Source organism: Pipistrellus kuhlii, unplaced genomic scaffold (assembly GCF_014108245.1).
Source record: "Pipistrellus kuhlii isolate mPipKuh1 unplaced genomic scaffold, mPipKuh1.p scaffold_m20_p_10, whole genome shotgun sequence".
Lineage (NCBI taxonomy): Eukaryota > Metazoa > Chordata > Mammalia > Chiroptera > Vespertilionidae > Pipistrellus > Pipistrellus kuhlii.
Genome location: NW_023425405.1, coordinates 52,009,318 through 52,027,405, shown reverse-complemented (window position 1 = coordinate 52,027,405; position 18,088 = coordinate 52,009,318). Strand labels below are relative to the sequence as shown.

The 18,088-nt window shown below is 38.4% G+C and overlaps 1 protein-coding gene across 46 annotated transcripts in view; it reads left to right on the top strand.

Moving 5' to 3' along the window:
* NRCAM (neuronal cell adhesion molecule) overlaps positions 1–18,088 on the top strand; it is a 224,800-nt gene that overhangs the window by 195,185 nt on the left and 11,527 nt on the right. For 9 of the 46 annotated variants that reach the window (XM_036429759.2, XM_036429757.2, XM_045578591.1 and 6 more), the window contains 7 exons: positions 892–1,089; positions 1,193–1,263; positions 2,408–2,633; positions 3,218–3,333; positions 4,613–4,817; positions 8,149–8,271; positions 8,857–9,033. In XM_036429759.2, the coding sequence (XP_036285652.1) occupies positions 892–1,089; positions 1,193–1,263; positions 2,408–2,633; positions 3,218–3,333; positions 4,613–4,817; positions 8,149–8,271; positions 8,857–9,033 (1,116 nt within the window). Of the gene's footprint in view, positions 1–891; positions 1,090–1,192; positions 1,264–2,407; positions 2,634–3,217; positions 3,334–4,612; positions 4,818–8,148; positions 8,272–8,856; positions 9,043–10,052; positions 10,089–15,488; positions 15,609–16,720; positions 16,874–18,088 lie in introns of all 46 variants that reach the window. The other 37 variants (XM_045578593.1, XM_045578586.1, XM_045578588.1 and 34 more) reach the window with 13 other exon arrangements.

Here is an 18,088-nt window from a genome sequence, read left to right as displayed (position 1 = left end):
GTATGTATCTTCTGAGAGGTAATACATGCACATTTAAGCATCTTTGAATGTGTATGTGTCAGAGAAAATCTTTTTACTTTTACACAAGTGTAGTATATTCAGTACACAGTGTCCTATATCCCACTTGGTTTGGCTTAACAATATACTTTAGAAATTATTCCATTTTAGTACATATGGGGCAGCTCCATTCATTGTTTTATAGCAGCAGAGTATTCCACGTGAGGATGCACCATAATTTATTTAATGAGTGTCCTACTGATGAACATTTAGGTTGTTTGCAATTAGGTTCTTTCAAATGCAAACTTGCAATGTGGGTTCTTTAGCATGTGTATTTGATCACATGCATGAGCGCATTTATTCTAAATAAATTGTTAGAAGCACAATTTCTCAAGCAAAGGGTATCTGAGTTAAATATTTTAAGTGTTATAAATTGCTCTCTATAGAAGTTGTATCAGTTTACACTTCCCACAGAGTATGAGAATACTTTTTCCCTGAGTCATAGTCAGCGTCGGCTAAGTATGTTCAACTTTTGATTGTTGTCAGTCTGTTTAGTGAGAAATGGTTTCTCACTGTATTTAACTTAACTTCTATAATGAAAAATAATGACCATCTTTTCATATATTTAAACTTTCCTAGGGCCATCTGCAGATCCCTTCGGAATTTTCAGTAACTAAATTCAGCACTCTAGAGAAATGTATTGGGTATTCTTAGGTATTGAAGAGGATTTTAGAACTCTGAAATCAAAATACCTTAATGAAATATTTCTTGAAAGTGAAATAATTCGTATTTGACTACTCGCGTTAAAATTGTTGTTTATTATTCTAGCAGCCTACCCTTGAGTGACAGAATTCACTGTCTTGCATTTGTTGTATGTGTGTATGTTGTGGCCAGAATTCATCATTGAATATGAAAATGCAATGCATGAGGCGGGGCTGTGGCACCACCAAGCGGAAGTTCCAGGGACGCAGACCAGAGCCCAGCTGAAGCTGTCTCCGTATGTGAACTACTCCTTCCGGGTGATGGCAGAGAACAGTCTGGGCAGGAGCTCGCCCAGCGAGGCGTCTGAGCAGTATTTGACCAAAGCTGCAGGTGAAGCGGGATTTCTGTGGTATGAAATAAAATAAAAAAATAAAAGTTTGCCACTGGCTGAAAAAGACCAAAGCTTACATGTGTGTGGCTGCTTAACTTCTAGAACCAGATAAAAATCCCATGATGGTGGAAGGACTGGGATCAGAGCCCGATAATTTGGTGATTACCTGGCAGGTGAGCTATGTATAAAGCCTTCAACTTTCCTCTGTACACTTTAGAGTGAAAAAAAACACACAAAAAAACTAATTTTAAAGTAATATCTTTTAAAATCCCATTTTATCCATTTGGAGGAAAATATATGTTATATATCTTTTCTTAAAAGACAGAATGTGTAGTAGTTAAAATCTTGATGAATGCATGCAAATTCCAGCATTGCCACTTGCTATGTGACTTTAAGCCAGTTGTTTAACATCTCCATTCTGTATTTGTATGATTGGAAGAATAATAGAACCAACTTCATTTAATGGCTGCAGCAGTGCCTAGCACATACATGTGCTCAAGAAATGTGAGCTAGTAGTAGCATCATTATATAGAACCTTCTAGAAGACATGTACCAAGTTTTTCCTAATAGTCAACTTCTCTTCTTTCTTTTCTTTTTTTTTTTTTTTTTTTCCTTTTTTTGCTTATCTGTATTTTCTGAACTTGGAAAATTAACATATAATTTAAAAACTTTTTAGATAGCTCTGTTCATGCATGCTTATATGCAAAAATATGTTGTGTGTATATATATATATATATACACACACACATATGTGTGTGTGTGTGTGTGTGTGTGTATATATATATATATATATATATATATATATATAGAGAGAGAGAGAGAGAGAGAGAGAGAGTATATGTACATGTAGAAACAGAATAGATGCAGTTTACAAGTTTCAGCCTCCAAGTGACATAGACAATGATGTACTGTCACACAAACAGGAAGATATAGAAGATATAAAAATTTTGTTTATACTTTTTCTCAGCAAAACAGACTTACCAAAGTGCAAGCCAAGTCTATTTCCAGGAAGATATAGAAAATATAACTGAATGTTTTAAGTTACCCACTCTGGTCAGTGGAGCCAGAGTTTGAGAGGCTTATGTGATATATATTATAAGATAGAAATGAACAATCTTTGAAGTGTAGGCCCTAGACAAGCTTTGAAGGTCATAAAAAAAATGAAAAAAGATAAAAGGGCCCTGGAGAATATCTCAGCAGCTTATATTTTAGTGTTTTAGCACTCACTTTAAGTCTGAGAATTGGTTTTGTTGTTTCTATAAAAGGTTGTGCAGTTGACTTGTTTTATAAGCTCTGATTATTTGGCTTTTCTTGTAGCCCTTGAATGGTTTTGAATCTAATGGGCCAGGCCTTCAGTACAAAGTGAGCTGGCGCCAGAAAGATGGTGACGATGAATGGACTTCTGTGATTGTGGCAAATGTATCCAAATATATTGTCTCGGGCACACCAACCTTTGTTCCATACCTGATCAAAGTCCAGGCTCTGAATGATGTGGGGTTTGCTCCAGAGCCAGCGGTAGTGATGGGACATTCTGGAGAAGACCGTAAGTGGCCGACACTGTTTTGTTTATACTTTTTCTCAGCAAAACAGACTTACCAAAGTACAAGCCAAGTCTACTTCCAGACGTGTTTAGAATGGAAGGAAGAGAGGCAGCGGCGATTTTGTTCAACATTTCTGAATTAAACAGCCTACTATGTAGAAAAATGGGTTCAGAATGTTAAAAGTTATTACTTTTTAAAAGTTGTTATTCTTTTGGGGGGAGGGGGTTAATCCTCACTGGAGGATATTTTTTTTTTTATTGATTTTAGAGAGAGTAGAAAGAGGGGCGGGGGGAGAGGGAGATAGGAGATGTGAGAGAGTCATGTCAATTGGTTGTCTCCAGCACACGCCTCAACTGGCAGTTGAACCCACAACTCTAGGATTCACAGGCAGATGATACTAGCCATTGAGCCATGCCAGTCAGGGCAAGATATTATTCTTTCAAAGTCTCATCTCAGTCCTTGATCATTTATAGGATAGGTCTGTAGCATTGCTTCAATAAAGCCAAAATTATTAGACAGTGACATTTTTTGCAAGAAATTCAAAATAACATTGGTACTTCTATCCTCCCACCCTCTTTTTCCCTAGTCCCCATGGTGGCTCCTGGGAATGTGCATGTGACCGTGGTGAACAGTACCTTAGCTGAGGTGCACTGGGACCCAGTGCCTCTGAAAAGTGTCCGCGGACACCTGCAAGGCTATCGGGTAAGTGAAGGGAGACCGTTCCTGTTCTTTCCTTCAGACCAGCCCATCACTGAAGGCCAGATGCACTTTTCTTGGTTGGAGAAGTTGATCTTGAGAGTTCATCTGGTTTATCGCCTCGGGCAGGCCACATCTAAACAACCCCAGCTAAAACTGAATCAAAATTCCACTGCATCCAAAAGTGAGAGGGAAAATGTTTTCTCCATTTTTCCCACAGATAACCTAAGACTTTGCCAGCTAAGCAATTATCACATGCACAAAATGTGGAAAACTGATGTTTGAAAAATTAGATATAACAAAATGCACCCAACTTAAAAACTATACCAACCACAAGTGCTGAATACACAAATTATCCTGAAAATAATGTAGACATTAAAGAAAATAATTCATATTATACTTTAAGATCATAAAGTACCAGCTAGGTAATTCTTATGAATATCAACCATCTTTGTTCTTGGGAAGCACAGAAAGACTGGTTTATAGAGGGTTTTTTTAATTGATAGTCAACTGTTTTTACATTCAACCATAAAAAAAGAATCCCTCCTTTGATTTGTCAACCCTGACCCCTAGAGGCCACGTTTTGCACTGCATCATGTTCAATTTTATTTTTTTTTCTCTACCATTGTTCAATTCTGCATATGTTGACTTCTCTTTAAAAAATTCTCTTTAAACCGCTAAGAAGAATTTAAAATGACTTGATAAACAACAGTTCTGTATTTTTGACCAAAGTTAATCAATACTTGGTTAATCAATCACAATATAATACAAAAAATAGGTGTGAGAGCCCCGGACTTGGAGTCACACTTGATTGACCTGTGCCCTGTACAAGTCACTTGGTAACCCAAAGGCTCATCTATACTATAGGAATAATAATAATAAACGCTTCTCTGTGGATGTTAGGGCTAAACTAAATGACATTTTGTCCATGAAGTTTTATTAACTCTGGAAAAAGTACCTAAACATTGGCCAGTAATTTTTACTTTTAGAATATTTTACATGTCAGACACTGAAATCCTTCTGCTGGCTTTTAGAGAAAACTGAATTGGTGTGTGCTATTTCATTTCTTTCACTTGTATTCCTCCAACAAAATAGGATAGCCCAGCATCAGATATTCTTAATTTGACTTCCCTCAATATCTGTGGGCTTCGGACTCTCTTGCCTCAGAATCCGTGTTTTTCAGCTTTTCCAGTAGTCTTCCAAAGGCACCAAGGGGAAAAGCCCATAAAGCTGTAATCTTGCTTGCCTCCTTATACATCCCTGACTTTTGTTCTTGCTGCTTCAGATTTACTACTGGACGGACCAGAATTCGTCAAAGAGAAACAGACGCCACATTGAGAAAAAGATCCTCACTTTCCAGGGCAGCAAGACCCACGGCATGCTGCCGGGGCTGGAGCCCTTCAGCCACTACACGCTGAACGTCCGCGTGGTCAATGGGAAAGGGGAGGGCCCGGCCAGCCCTGACAGAGTGTTTCATACGCCGGAAGGAGGTACGAGGTGGGCGTGTCTCTGAGACCCTAGCAAGGTGTGGCGCGTGCTGAGAGGCGTTGTGTGACAGAAGGGCCCCCAAAGAAAGTATATTCTGGAAGCCCAATGTGATACCCCATAGATCAGTGTTTCCCAAACTTCTCTCATGATGAGAATCATCAGGTGGAGTTGTTAAAATACAGATTCCTGAATCCCAACTAAGAAGTGCTAAACTAGAATTTTTGGGAACATATACGTAGGTAAAATTGTATACTTAACTTAGTGCTCTGTCTTAGAACACAATTTTACCTATATGTTCCCAAAAATTCTAGTTTAGCACTTCTTAGTTGGGATTCAGGAATCTGTATTTTAACAACTCCACCTGGTGATTCTCATGAGGAGAGAAGTTTGGGAAACACTGCCATAGATGAACACAGCATGCACAACCCGGCTCCTTTTCAATACTGGCTGGAGGCCCTTGTGTGGACTGAGGGGATGAAGGCGTCACATCACAGAATGCTGCCCTAAAATCTCCTCTCCCTGGACTTAAATTCTTGTCCACCCTTAGTCACACCGTCAGAAACCTTGCTAATTTGATGTTTATTTTTGTCATTAGGAAGCAAGTTCTATACCTTCTATAAGCCTCCATTACCTAATCTAAAGTATGGGAACTAAATGTGATGATACCCTAGGAAAACCGTCTAGAAAAGAAAGTAATTCACAAGTCACCGTACATTCCTTTCTCAGGGCACCTGCATAGTTTATGCTGCACATGAGCTGAGTTAGAGGTTGGAAGTCTTGATAAAATGGGTTGGGAAGAGAAGGAAAAGTCATTGCAAGTATAACCCACTACAAGAGGAAGAGGAAGAGATGCCCACATGTGCGTTATGTGGGAGTGGGGGAAGGAGGAGTTTGGACATGGGAGCCTTGTGGATGAGGGAGAGAGGCCATAAGTGAGAAAGATAGGGACTGGAAAAAGGTACTGAAAATCAGCCTTACCTCATTTGAATTTTGTCTCAAGCCAAATGAAAATGAGCCAGGTAACGTCTATGGATTCATTAGTTCTTTTACGTAAAAGCAGTTCCCAGACAAATTCTGTCCTGGCTCCTGTTGAAGGGCTCATGATGTCAGCGGCTTCCCAACAGCTTCTGAAGTCATCCTGTGTCCTGGCTCCCACCTCATCATCACTGCTGGTCCTCCGTCTCACTGCTCCTTAGAGGCTAGCAGGCGTCTTCAAACTACGGCCCGAGGGCCACATGCGGCCCGCAGAGGAGTCTGAGCCGGCCCGCCAGGTTTTTTGGGCAGTGAGCGCAGCCGAGGTGTTACAGTAGGAATTAGTAATTCATATAGTCCGGCCCTCCAGCTCTCTGAGGGACTGTGATCTGGCCCCCACTTTAAAGAGTTTGAGGACGCCTGGGCTAAGGGCTCCTTCCGCTTAAGGCTTTCCCTAGAGAGACTCCACACTGGTCTTGGATGGTTCAGGGGAAGGTGTCATACAAGAGGGGACCAGGGGATGAAAGGATAAAGAAGAGAGGAAGTAGCATGCTCAAATACACAAAGGTGTGAAACAGCATGGCTCCTTTGGGGAACTGCAAGTTGTGTGCCGGGAATGGTGAGAAAGGAGGGCAAGGTCAGCTAGGGAGGACCCATATCATCGATGGTCTTAATGCTGTGATATTAATCCGGAGCTCTTCACCTGGGGACTGTAGTCTCTCATATGGAATCAATAAGCACCAGAATCATGGGAAAAGGTATATGTTTTTCTAGGGAGTATTTATGGCTGTCATCGGATTCCCAAAGGGGTCCGTGATCTTCCAGTTAGGAACCACTTATTGGTTTGGGGGAAGCTTAGAACTATGAGCCAGGAGTGTTGTAGACACAGGCAAAGGCCACAGAGGCCCTGAAATGCGGTGGTGGCAGAGAGCAGAGGAGGGAACGAGGTGGAATTCACAGGATGTAGTGTCCCAGGAGGTGGTGGGAATGAGACACGGGGTAATCCAGGATGACTCCCTGGTTCCTGGCTAGAGTGACAGGCAGAACAGTGGTGCCATCGGTGGGTCTAGGGAATGTGGTAGGTCGGGTAGAGGAGGTAATGATCATTAGGGAAGGCTGCCACCATCCATCATCCTCTTGAAGGAGCCGTAAAAGAAGCCTGGGCATGTCTCCTCTGGTCCTTTGCCAACCTCTGCCACAGAGAACCTGACACCTGCAGGCCTGCCCCAGAGCCAGGGCTTGCCAGCATTTGGGGCTTTTGTCCCTCACCACGAGATGCTGGGCATCTGTCAGCTTTCCAGGGGAGAACTGCTCCGCGCCTGGGCAGGCTGGCTCATGCCAAGAGCCCTGTGGGCAGGTTGTTTGGAGACACCTGGTTTGTTGGGGAAAACAGCCCTTAATAGCCCAGCACGCAGCTGCTTCCACTCAGAGGCCAGGTCAGAATGATTTCACTCAGCCACTAGCTTGCTTTTATTTTCATTTCATTTCTTTTATTTATTTATTTATTGTTGCCAGTGTTACTGATGTCCCACATTTTCCCTTCTTTGCCCCCTTCCACCCAGCCTTCACTCCACCCCAGGCCTTTCCGGTTCTGTTATCTGTGTCCATGGGCTATACATATATGTATACCTGTATGTTCTTTGGTTAAGCTCTTCCTGTCACCCCCACCGCTCTTTCCTCCAAAATCTGTCCATCTGTTCTATACTTCTATGTCTCTGATCTACTTTGTCAGTTTATTTTGTTCATTAGATTCCACAAGTGAGATCATGTGATATTTGTCTATCTCTGGCTTATTAACTTAGAAAATACTCCTTTTTATTTTATTTTTTATTGGTGAGAGAGAGAGAAAGAGAGAGAAAGAGAGAGACCTATTACTTTGTTGTTCCATTTATGCATTCATTGGTGGCTTCTTGTATGTGCCCTGATCAGGTGTCAAACCCACAACCTTAGCATATCAGAACAACACTCTAACCAACTGAGTTAGCCATTCAAGGCCACTAATTTGCTTTTATTAAAACATCATTCATTAAACAAATCAGTATAGTATCTTTTTAAATTTTTATTAAATTTATTGTTTTTAATTTTTTTTGTTTCAGTCCAAACAAAGGCAAAAATCTATGTATTTTGAGAGAATGGTTTTAATAAATCTAAATGGAAATGGTAAGAAAAAAAGAGGAAGAGAATGGATAAATGGGTACCTGTCACAGGTTTCTATCAATGTATTTACAGCTGAATCAGGAACAAGAATGTGTTATAAAAAACAAAAACCTTGGTGAATTGTGTGAACGTGGTGAAATATGTCATTTTAATACATTTTGAACCGTTGAAAAGCCTTTATGTTGACTGTGTTCTCATTATAAGTTCCCAGTGCCCCGTCCTCCTTGAAGATTGTTAACCCAACACTAGACTCTCTCACTTTGGAATGGGATCCACCAAGCCACCCGAATGGCATTTTGACTGAGTACACCTTAAAATATCAGCCAAGTAAGTTATTGGGAGAAGGGAAAATGGAAAATATAATGTAAAAGGATTTAAAAAAAACTGTTATCTTATAATACCAACTGGTCATTCTTTGTAGCTGTGGAATATGTACATATACCTTCAAGATTTATTCAAAAAGGAACTTTAAATCATATTTTTTTAAATTACATATAGGGTATTGAAAATTAAGTATTCTGTAAACTAGTACAGACCTTTAAGCATGGGGTTTAGCTAGGTGCTATCGTTAGACATTATCTGTAGCTAGAAAATAGTAACCCTCATTCATTTGGCACAAGATCTCTGAACATGAGGTTTGGGATTATTTAACAATACATGACTCCACCTGCAAAATCCCTGAGATGAGAAATGCTATCTTGATTCAACTATAAAATTCCCTTAGCTTAGAAGCCAGTAGAGACTATATTTCCCCCTCTTATGCCATATTATAGAAACTGTAAAAGGTTATCAGTTATGCTGGGCAAAAAAAATCAGTATAATCCAAACTTGACATTTTTGGTGGACACATTTATTTATAATAGTATTGCTGTAACAATTAATGGAAATGCTCTTTTTTTCCCTTCTTAACAGTTAACAGCACCCATGAATTAGGCCCACTGGTAGATTTGAAAATTCCTGCCAACAAGACACGTTGGACTCTAAAAAATTTAAATTTCAGCACTCGGTATAAGTTTTATTTCTATGCACAAACATCAGCAGGATCAGGAAGTCAAATAACAGAGGAAGCAGTAACAACAGTGGATGAAGGTAAGATGGGTATGTATAAAATCCATAAACTATAACTATTGCGAAACAAAGCTCCTTAACTTCAATGTATGCTTTCTCTTTTCTTCTGACCATGGAGTGTTCATCTTATCCAATTAATATAAACACTTACTTACAATTTCTCACTCAGATACATAAAATCAATTATTTAATTCTTATTGGAATAATTACTTGATATTTGTTTCCCAAGTCCATGTGAAAAAGTTAAACTTACATTAATATGTTGAGGTGAGAGTGGGAAATTGCAATATTGTGCCACACTTGAATTTAAAGTTCAAGTCACTGTTTTTTCCTTTTTATAACTTTACGTATATACATACACATATACATACATGTATATGTAATACAAATATTAGTATATATGCACACACAGACATGCATACATATACTCAAATAAATATAAGTGATTCAAGTTTTGGCCTTGGTTCACCAGAATGAGATTTGCTAGTCCATCTACTGATTTAGGTTTTCTAGCAATGAAATTAAATAGAGCATTTATTTTGTGTTTAAGCATGGGACTTTGTACTTTGATGGACCATCTGGCACAGAGAAAGCAAAATAGCTCCATTAAAGTATCTAGAAAAGAAACGAACACTTTCTTTCATGTTGTTTAAAATTATTTTGAAAACCTTTAGATTCAATAAAAATATTATAAAGGATTCCCTCTTTTTGCATGTCTCTAAATTGTAGAATTGTTTAAGGATTGTAGATTTGATTATCTTCCATAGCATAAGAAATTGACAGTGTTACTCTAAAATTGGTTTGAGATATCCTAAGCCTTCTTATATAATAGGCATGAATAATGTGCCTTAAATGTGGGTATGAATACTGTGTAAGTTTGGGGACACAGACATGTTTTTGTCCCCTGAACCTGATATGGTACACTTCATTCTTCTTGCATGCTTTAGCATTGTAATAAGTGTTTTTATATAGCTTTACATGCTCATGGGTGTGTTACATTTAACTATATAGTGTCCTATTTCTGTTTCCCTTCATTAAAGCTGGTATTCTTCCACCTGATGTAGGTGCAGGCAAAGGTAAAATAATTTATCTGCATGACTTTCTACATGTGTGAAATTTGCAATGTTAAACATGGGAAAGTGCAGCATGAGTTAAAAGAGAAAATAAGATAAGCTTTGAAACAACAAAAGAAAGAGAAGATCTTGGCAGATCTTGGCTTTAACATTAATATTTAGTCTTTATACAAATAGAAAGCCACACATTACATTTTTCTGCGACTTTTCTCAAGACTTACCCCTGGTGCAAATCCTAATCTTAGCTTTTAATGATATGATCGTGGCTGGATCAGACAGGACCAAAACTGTGGATTTGTCACAGGTCCTCTCTATGGCCATACTACATATTAAAGAAATATTAGTCGTGTGATGAAATAAACTGTAAGGAATCAGATCAACAGAGTTTTCCATTCTGATTTAGCTAGACCCCTCACAGACACAGGGTACTGTACACTTTGCTGCATTACACTACACTGCCCACTGGAAATTTTGGCTTAGCAGTCGATACCCTCTAACTATCCTGGGACTAGAAGTCTGCCCACCAGGATCCCCAAGGAGCGTCTTTCCGTCCACCTGCATGTTCTACTCAGTTGTGTTACTCCATCCTGTCGTCACAAAACTGCTCAAGTCTCCTCGTCCTGGGTACTAGCCAGTCACCACAATGGATGACTCTGTTCCCCTGTATCGCGCACAGCACTCTGGGTGAGAAAGATTGGCTGGGAGAATGATGTTTGAATATGTTGCAGTGTGTCTTCCACATGAGGCAGTCCCAAAGGTCCCCAGTCTTTCACCCTTGGCTGTGTTTGGTCTGTTAGCCTTGGACATGCTTTCTTGGGGGAGAACCCTGGGCAGGGGTTTTCTTAGGTTTTGACAGACTGAGTGAACACAAATAGGAATGAAAAAAAAGACCAAGAGAAACAAGTACTCTGTCCCAAATTATTCAAATCTTGTGAGCTTAAGTCTGATACACATCTTCTATTTTCTTAGAAACCTGCTTACAGTCAGAGTCTTGGTAAATTATAAAATGTAGATTAGATAGGTTTTAGAGTAATTGAATAAGAACCATAGCCTTTTTTGCTAATCTTAATATGTTATCTGTGTGTTTTTAGACTTGAACAAAGTTGTAAAACTCCCAAAATTTCCATAATATTGTAAAAAAGATGTAAACCTCTTTTATATGTATTCTTCTTCCCTGGGACAGTTGGATAGCAATTAAAATCCTTGGTTGTTTACAATCATTTGCTGCCAGGTCCCCTCTTAACCTCTCATTGAAGCAGCCCAGAGAAAACCTGGCCTCGATCCCTGGACAAAGGATGCCTGGAGTCAAGAGCCGAGTAATTTGTGTTGCAACGGGCTGCCTGTTGCACATGGGAAACACAGTGAATCTGAGTTTCCCATAGACTTGTCATGTTAGAATGGGACATGCAATCCACTGAGAAAAAGCATCACCTTTTTTTTTCCCTCCAAGAGTCTTTTTAAAACATTTTTATTGATTTTTTTTATAGAGAGGAAGGGACAGGGATAGAGTTAGAAACATTGATGAGAGAGGAACATTGATCAGCCGCCTACTGCACACCCCCTACGGGGGATGTGCCCACAACCAAGGTTCATGCCCTTGACCAGAATCGAACCTGGAACCCTTGAGTCCACAGGCTGACCCTCTCTATCCACTGAGCCAAACTAGCTAGGGCATCACCTGCTTATTTTAATGAATTAAAACTAACTAAAATAAATCTTTATTAAAATAGTTAAGGTTTTATCATTTAATGCTACTCAATTGAATTGCGAATTGCTTATGATTATAGAGATATGGAGTGTCAGGAAGTGTTGAAATCTGATGGATGTCAGATAAGAAGAGAAATGGAATTTAAAATTTAAGAGAAAGCTAAATCTATCCTCACTTTCTAAAGTGTTTCTTTTAATAGTGCACCAGTAATTAAACATTGCTTGCATAAAATGATGATGTTTTACTGATAAGAATTTAAGCTGATCAAAAAGAAATTGTTATCCTGGATTTTCCTTACTTAAAAAATATTTCTGTATTTCAATCTAAGCATAAATTTTATCTTCTCTGTTTTTCTTCTCCAGGTGTGGTTTAGATACTCCCTGAGAGAGAAGAATAAAAGTGTTCCACAGTCCTCTCAAAATTTTAATACTTTTATATATCTTTTATACTTTAACTTAAAGCAGCATGAAAGAGAATAAAGAAGAGATAAATCACTGAGGAAAATCATGTGTGATAGACTCAGCTGTACCAGCCTCTAATGATTTTAACTAACTTCTGGTGGAAGAGGGGAAAAGAGTTGCATCTAAGTTTAGTTTTTTAGCTTTCTGGAAGATTTTAAGCCATGTTAATGAAACCCAAACTTACACATATAGAATTACAAAAAGGATTACTTAGTAAGCCACGAAGAAGCCAGGATAATTAATTTACCTTCCCTTTTTCTTACCACTCTCCTCAATTTGATCGTGGGAATACTCCGAGATCTTTAGGAGTCACTTATTTTGATCCATGTCCTTGTTTTGTTTTCAGTATCTCAGTAAGAATGGTAGTTGTTTGAATGCATTTGTTCAATTTCTGTGTCCTTTTACATACAGGCTGTCCCCTTCCCCTCCCCCCAAAATGTATACAAACTAACAGCTGATGATAGTTCAATGGGCATTACTTTCTTTTTAGATTTAACCCATTGGAATTCAAAATGGCAGCCAAAGTGTACATACATTTTTGGGGACACGTTGTAGTTTTGTGTCTAGTACTCTAGGAAATAGACCTGTGAAGGCATCTGTAAAAATGAACCGAAGCAGTTGATGGATTTGAGTTAAGGTCTCTGGATTGCTGATGAATGGACACTGCCTTACTGATAGCTTTTACTTTCTCACCCTTGGGACCAGTCTTCAGAACATGTTTGCGAAGTGACTAGTTAGGGCACAGGAATAGGAAGAAAGGAATTGGCAAGTCAGAAACAGAATCTGGTTCTTGACCTAATTAGCAGCTGACAATTAATTAAGAGGAGGACACTGAGGAGCTGGTGACATCCTCTCTGTGGTCAGACTCTCACAATATAATTATATCAGAGTTGGTCCCACTGCTACCAATTAGGTCAAGGCACAGGAAAACCTAAAGAACCAGTACATTAAAATCAAGTTTAAGTTTACAGTTTTATTTCACCTGAACAACAACAACAAAAGACTATATAAAGGGTTCAGTCAAGTTCACGGTCTGATGCAATAGCCTTTTAGACACTGTGTATCTAGATGGTAAAACACAGCCAGTTAAGACCCAACGAACAAAAGAGAATAAACATAGATGCTACACTAGTTATTTGAACAAAATTGAATATGAACATAGAGGAGTGAACCATTTATTTTGCCAAACAAGGTTAGGAAAAACTTCACAAAGAAAGTAATAACAAATTTGGCCTTGAGACAAATACAGGATTTTGGCAGATGGGTTGAGGGGGGGGGGGGTGTATAAATTATTAGTAAGGTAATAAGCAAAGGCATGAGTTTGCCCAAAATGTAGAGTGCCTAGGAAAGAACCGAACCTGAGATATGCCTGGGGAAGAGTTAGGTGAAGACACATGACTAATGACCATGCTTGCCTAGCTAAGGAATTTCTGTTTACCTGTCACCAGAGGTCAGTCAACTCCACACTTTAAACAGAAATGTCAGGATCAGATACATAGTTTAGAAGCTAAAACGTAGAAAGACACAGTAGGAAGAGAGACTAGAGTGGACTCCTGAGAAAGCCCAGCTGAGAAATGACACTAGCACGCTCCAGGAGACATAGTCTGACACATCTTAGGTGTACTCAGTGAGTGTTTGTTCACTAAGAAGGTGGATGAGTGGGGAGTCAAAGCCAGGAGAGTTGGAATTCTCTGACAAAAAGTAGCCAAACAGCACTTCAGAAAATGGCATTATCTTCTCTGGGTGTCTTGAAGAATAAGTGAGATGTTGTTCTTCTGTTAGAAATATTTCACTATGGTTCTGCCTTCAACATTTTCCATAATTACAGCAGGTTAAGTTCCTCAGTTCCATGATCCCAAAAATTTTTAAAGAAAATTAAAGTTTTGCCTTGGTTCTTTGCCACTGATGTTTTACACGCATGTTCATATTCACAGTCTCTGTTTATTGATCATATTCCTATCGTTATCTATTTCTTCAGGTGCAAAATCAATTAGGTCCACAGAAGGACTCCACGTAATTCAGTAATCAATATTTCTCTCTCTGCCGTTTCCCACCCTTAGCACGAAGGGGCACACAATGTGATGGTGAAGTGTACCTCAGAGGTCAAGTACATTATTTCATTTCTTAATATACTTCTCTTTTAGATCCCGAGAAGTGCAGTTTCATCACATTTTAGATTTGTAAGAGGTCTTTAGCTTCTAAATTACGCAACATCATTTGGAATTTAATTTTAGAGTCTGAGTAACCCTTCTGATTTCCTAATCTGGGATGTTTTCTCTGGGATAATAAACTGGTCTTATCAGTTTTAACTACCCAAGTTAATATATCTGTCAATACGTTATTTTAAGTTTAGGCACTTGGGGTAAAGCTGACATCATTGTCAGCTTCAGATGCCCACAAAACATCTTTTAATAACTATAGGAGCCGTCTTTACTCTGTAGCAAGTAACCTCCGTAATTTGGTGTTTTAAGATGCCGTTTTTCAGAACAGGATATGTAATGAGCACTTAGAAGGTAAGATGATCTTGCTCTCTGGGATGTGTCAAGCGAAACAGTTCTTTCATTTCTCCTTTCTTAACCTCAGATAAAAGCACATTTGGTGATTCTTCCTGCAGCTTTTCTTCCAGCGTCCCTACCCCTCCACCTTCCTCCAAGCAGGTGCTCCTCACCTGGGTCCCTGAACCCCCAGAGGCAGAGTCTTAGAGAAGTTTCTGGCTCAAATGAGGTCAAAAGCCACTATTGTGAGGAGCATTCTCTCTCCCCCCAACACAGATTCTTTAAAGACCCACACTGACACAGTAAACAGGACTGAAAGCAGCCACCTAGTGCTGGGTTTTCCCTTGCAGCCTGTGACCTCTGCCCCCAGCATCGCTCAGCAATCCCACACGCCCTCCTGTACCAGTCAAATGAAGGCGTTGGTGTCTCCTGGGACTGTATCTCATGGACAACAGTTCACATTACGCAGGACCTGTATCGTAGAACTCCTAGATTTTTAACATTGCGCATCATTCACTATTTCTAATTGGACTTATTTTCTAAGGCTGTAGTTGAATAAATGAAAAACCTGTCTGTAATAAAAGTGAAGCATGAGTGAACCCTAAATTTCAGCAGTAAACTCTAACTCAGTTTTATTTGCACGGTTTCAGAGTACTTAGGATTGTTTTATATTTGTGTGCATGGCGTTGCAATTTGATTGTCTGTTTGTTTTATTTTTCTGTTGTATATTTATTTCAAGCAGTAAATCCCAGGATGAGCAAACTTACTGTCGCAGCTGCTGAGACCTATGCCAATATCAGTTGGGAATATGAGGGACCAGAGCATGTCAACTTTTATGTTGAATATGGTGTAGCCGGCAGTAAGAAACAACTTCATTACCCGGTTTTTAATTTGGGGGATACATTTAAAAAGATTAAGAACATTTTAAAAGATTTACTGTGGATCATCTTGAAAAAATAACTTGACCCAATTAAATGAATCAGATTTATCTAAAAAAGCATTGTAGTGAACCATTAACCTATATATGTTACGCATAACAAAAAAAAAAATCTGTCTTGTTCCTGTTATTTTAAGTTCTATTGCATGTTATTTTCATTGTTCTATACCCACAATGTGTAAACAAGGGTAATAAAGAATTATTATATTTGTAAATACAATAGAAAAGAGGAAAAGTTTGATCAAATTGGACCTTGAAATAGCAAAAATCAAATCAAAACAGACTTTAAGTAGTCATTTTGCATATACTATGCAACAGAATTTTATCAGACACTGCAGAAAATTACCACTTGTATTTCGATGTTAATATATTCCTGAAATCAGGCTCCCTGCTTACATCCTGGCCGCTTCTACCAGGAGCTGGGGCACCTCTGACTATCAGCAGTTTATGAAAACCTCTTGCCCCCTCCTAACGCAGTGTGCTCTGCGCATAATAAGCTGGGTGGCCGCGGAATGTTTGTATGAAATGTTAAACATGGCCCAACTTTCTATTTAGGTCTTAATCAGGCAAATAATTATTTATTCCCTAAGGAAAACCAATGTGTGGGGAAGGTTGAACTTATAACTTGGATAAAATTGAAGACATTCAAGTTTACTAAAAGATTCACCTTGTTAATCTTAAAATCTTAAAAGCAAGTTGTCCCAACTTTCATTTAAACTATTTAATATGTAACAGTTCTTTTTATACACATTAATAGAAAAAGTCACTAGTGGTTTAAGACAAGGTGTAGGTAAAGAAGCCTCCTTTGTATTAAAAAAGATTTAAAACAATGGGCACGTATGCAAAATTGCAACCTGAACATCAACTTTCATGTAGTTCTTAATTTTCATTGATTTGACCTGACCTAAAATGATATACATAAACATCCTATATTTTATCTCTTGGATATAAAGGATTTTCCTTTCTTGAAGCATTTAAGTGACTTCTGGTCCCTTAAAATATTATAATTTGTTGTTTTTGCAAAATTTCCATAGGCAAAGAAGAATGGAGGAAAGAAATTGTAAATGGTTCTCGGAGCTTCTTTGGGTTAAAGGGTCTAATGCCAGGAACAGCATACAAAGTCCGAGTTGGTGCTGAGGGGGACTCTGGTTTTGTGAGTTCAGAGGATGTGTTTGAGACAGGCCCAGGTGAGGTGCACACCACGCCAGTTCTGCTCATGCTCAGAGGTGCAGCCACCGGGCACTCCGGTGGAGATGGGGGCAAAATGGTGCTGCTGTGGGGATAGGACTGAATGTCTCTCTGTGGGGTCCTGTTGGGTTGGGAGTTGGGCTTTTAATTGTCTTTGGCTCTTTATATGAAATGAATTACAGAATTGAGCAAATCATCTTTTAATGACATTATTGCCAAAACCATTACAAAAACAGAGCTAAATGTGATTCTTAACTTTCATTATTTAGGTATCTCAGTCTTTCACATCATATACATGAATAAACTGTTCTGCAGAGTTAGAATGGACTTTTTTGAAATGCTTTTGAGGCTGAAAAAACTCATTGATAAAGTCAAATTTTTTTCAAACGTCAAAATGGCCGATAGATAGCCCTGCAGAACCTTGCAGTTTGGTTAGACGATTGATGCAAATATTGTTAAATTTGTGAAGAATAAGAAATTGTTCAATTTATGTATTTTATTGTAATTATATCATATTTGACTGCCTGTATAAATTTTAGTTATTTGAACATTATCAAAACAAGTAATAATTAAGGTCTCCAAAATAAATAAAAATGTTCATATAAAAGTCAAAAATATTCATATTTGTTCACAAGATGGGAAACAATCTCTGCTTACTTAAATTTAAAGAAGGGCTGTGTGGTATGTGTTCATTTTGTAATTCATACATGTTCTGTTCAGTCATTTCATGCATTCTTAAGGAAATGTTGCATTTCCTATAGAATCTATAGGCAACATGTATTTTTTTGTATCTTTAGTTACCCAGGCATTATGATTTTAAAGTCATTTCTTATCATTTAGAAAGTATGCAATCAAGAGTGATTTCTAAAGAGAGAGAGAGAGAGAGAGAGAGAGAGAGAGAGAAACCAAAGGTAATAATAATTTACTAAACTACATTTTTAAATATTCATATGCTAGATTCATAATATATAAAGACAAAATTTTTCTGTTCTGTTCTTTGCATTTTCATATCCATTTGTGTACAAAGTTCTAGGAAAATACTGTGCTATACTTAAATGATAAATATCAATTGACCGTATTACAAGATGTTTGTTATTATTGATAGCTTTTAATTTCATAACACTAAAAGCTCTCGTAGATATTCTGTTTATTTACAGCTGGAATACTACTTAGTAATAACAACAGAATTAGCATTTAATCAGCTTTAATCTATG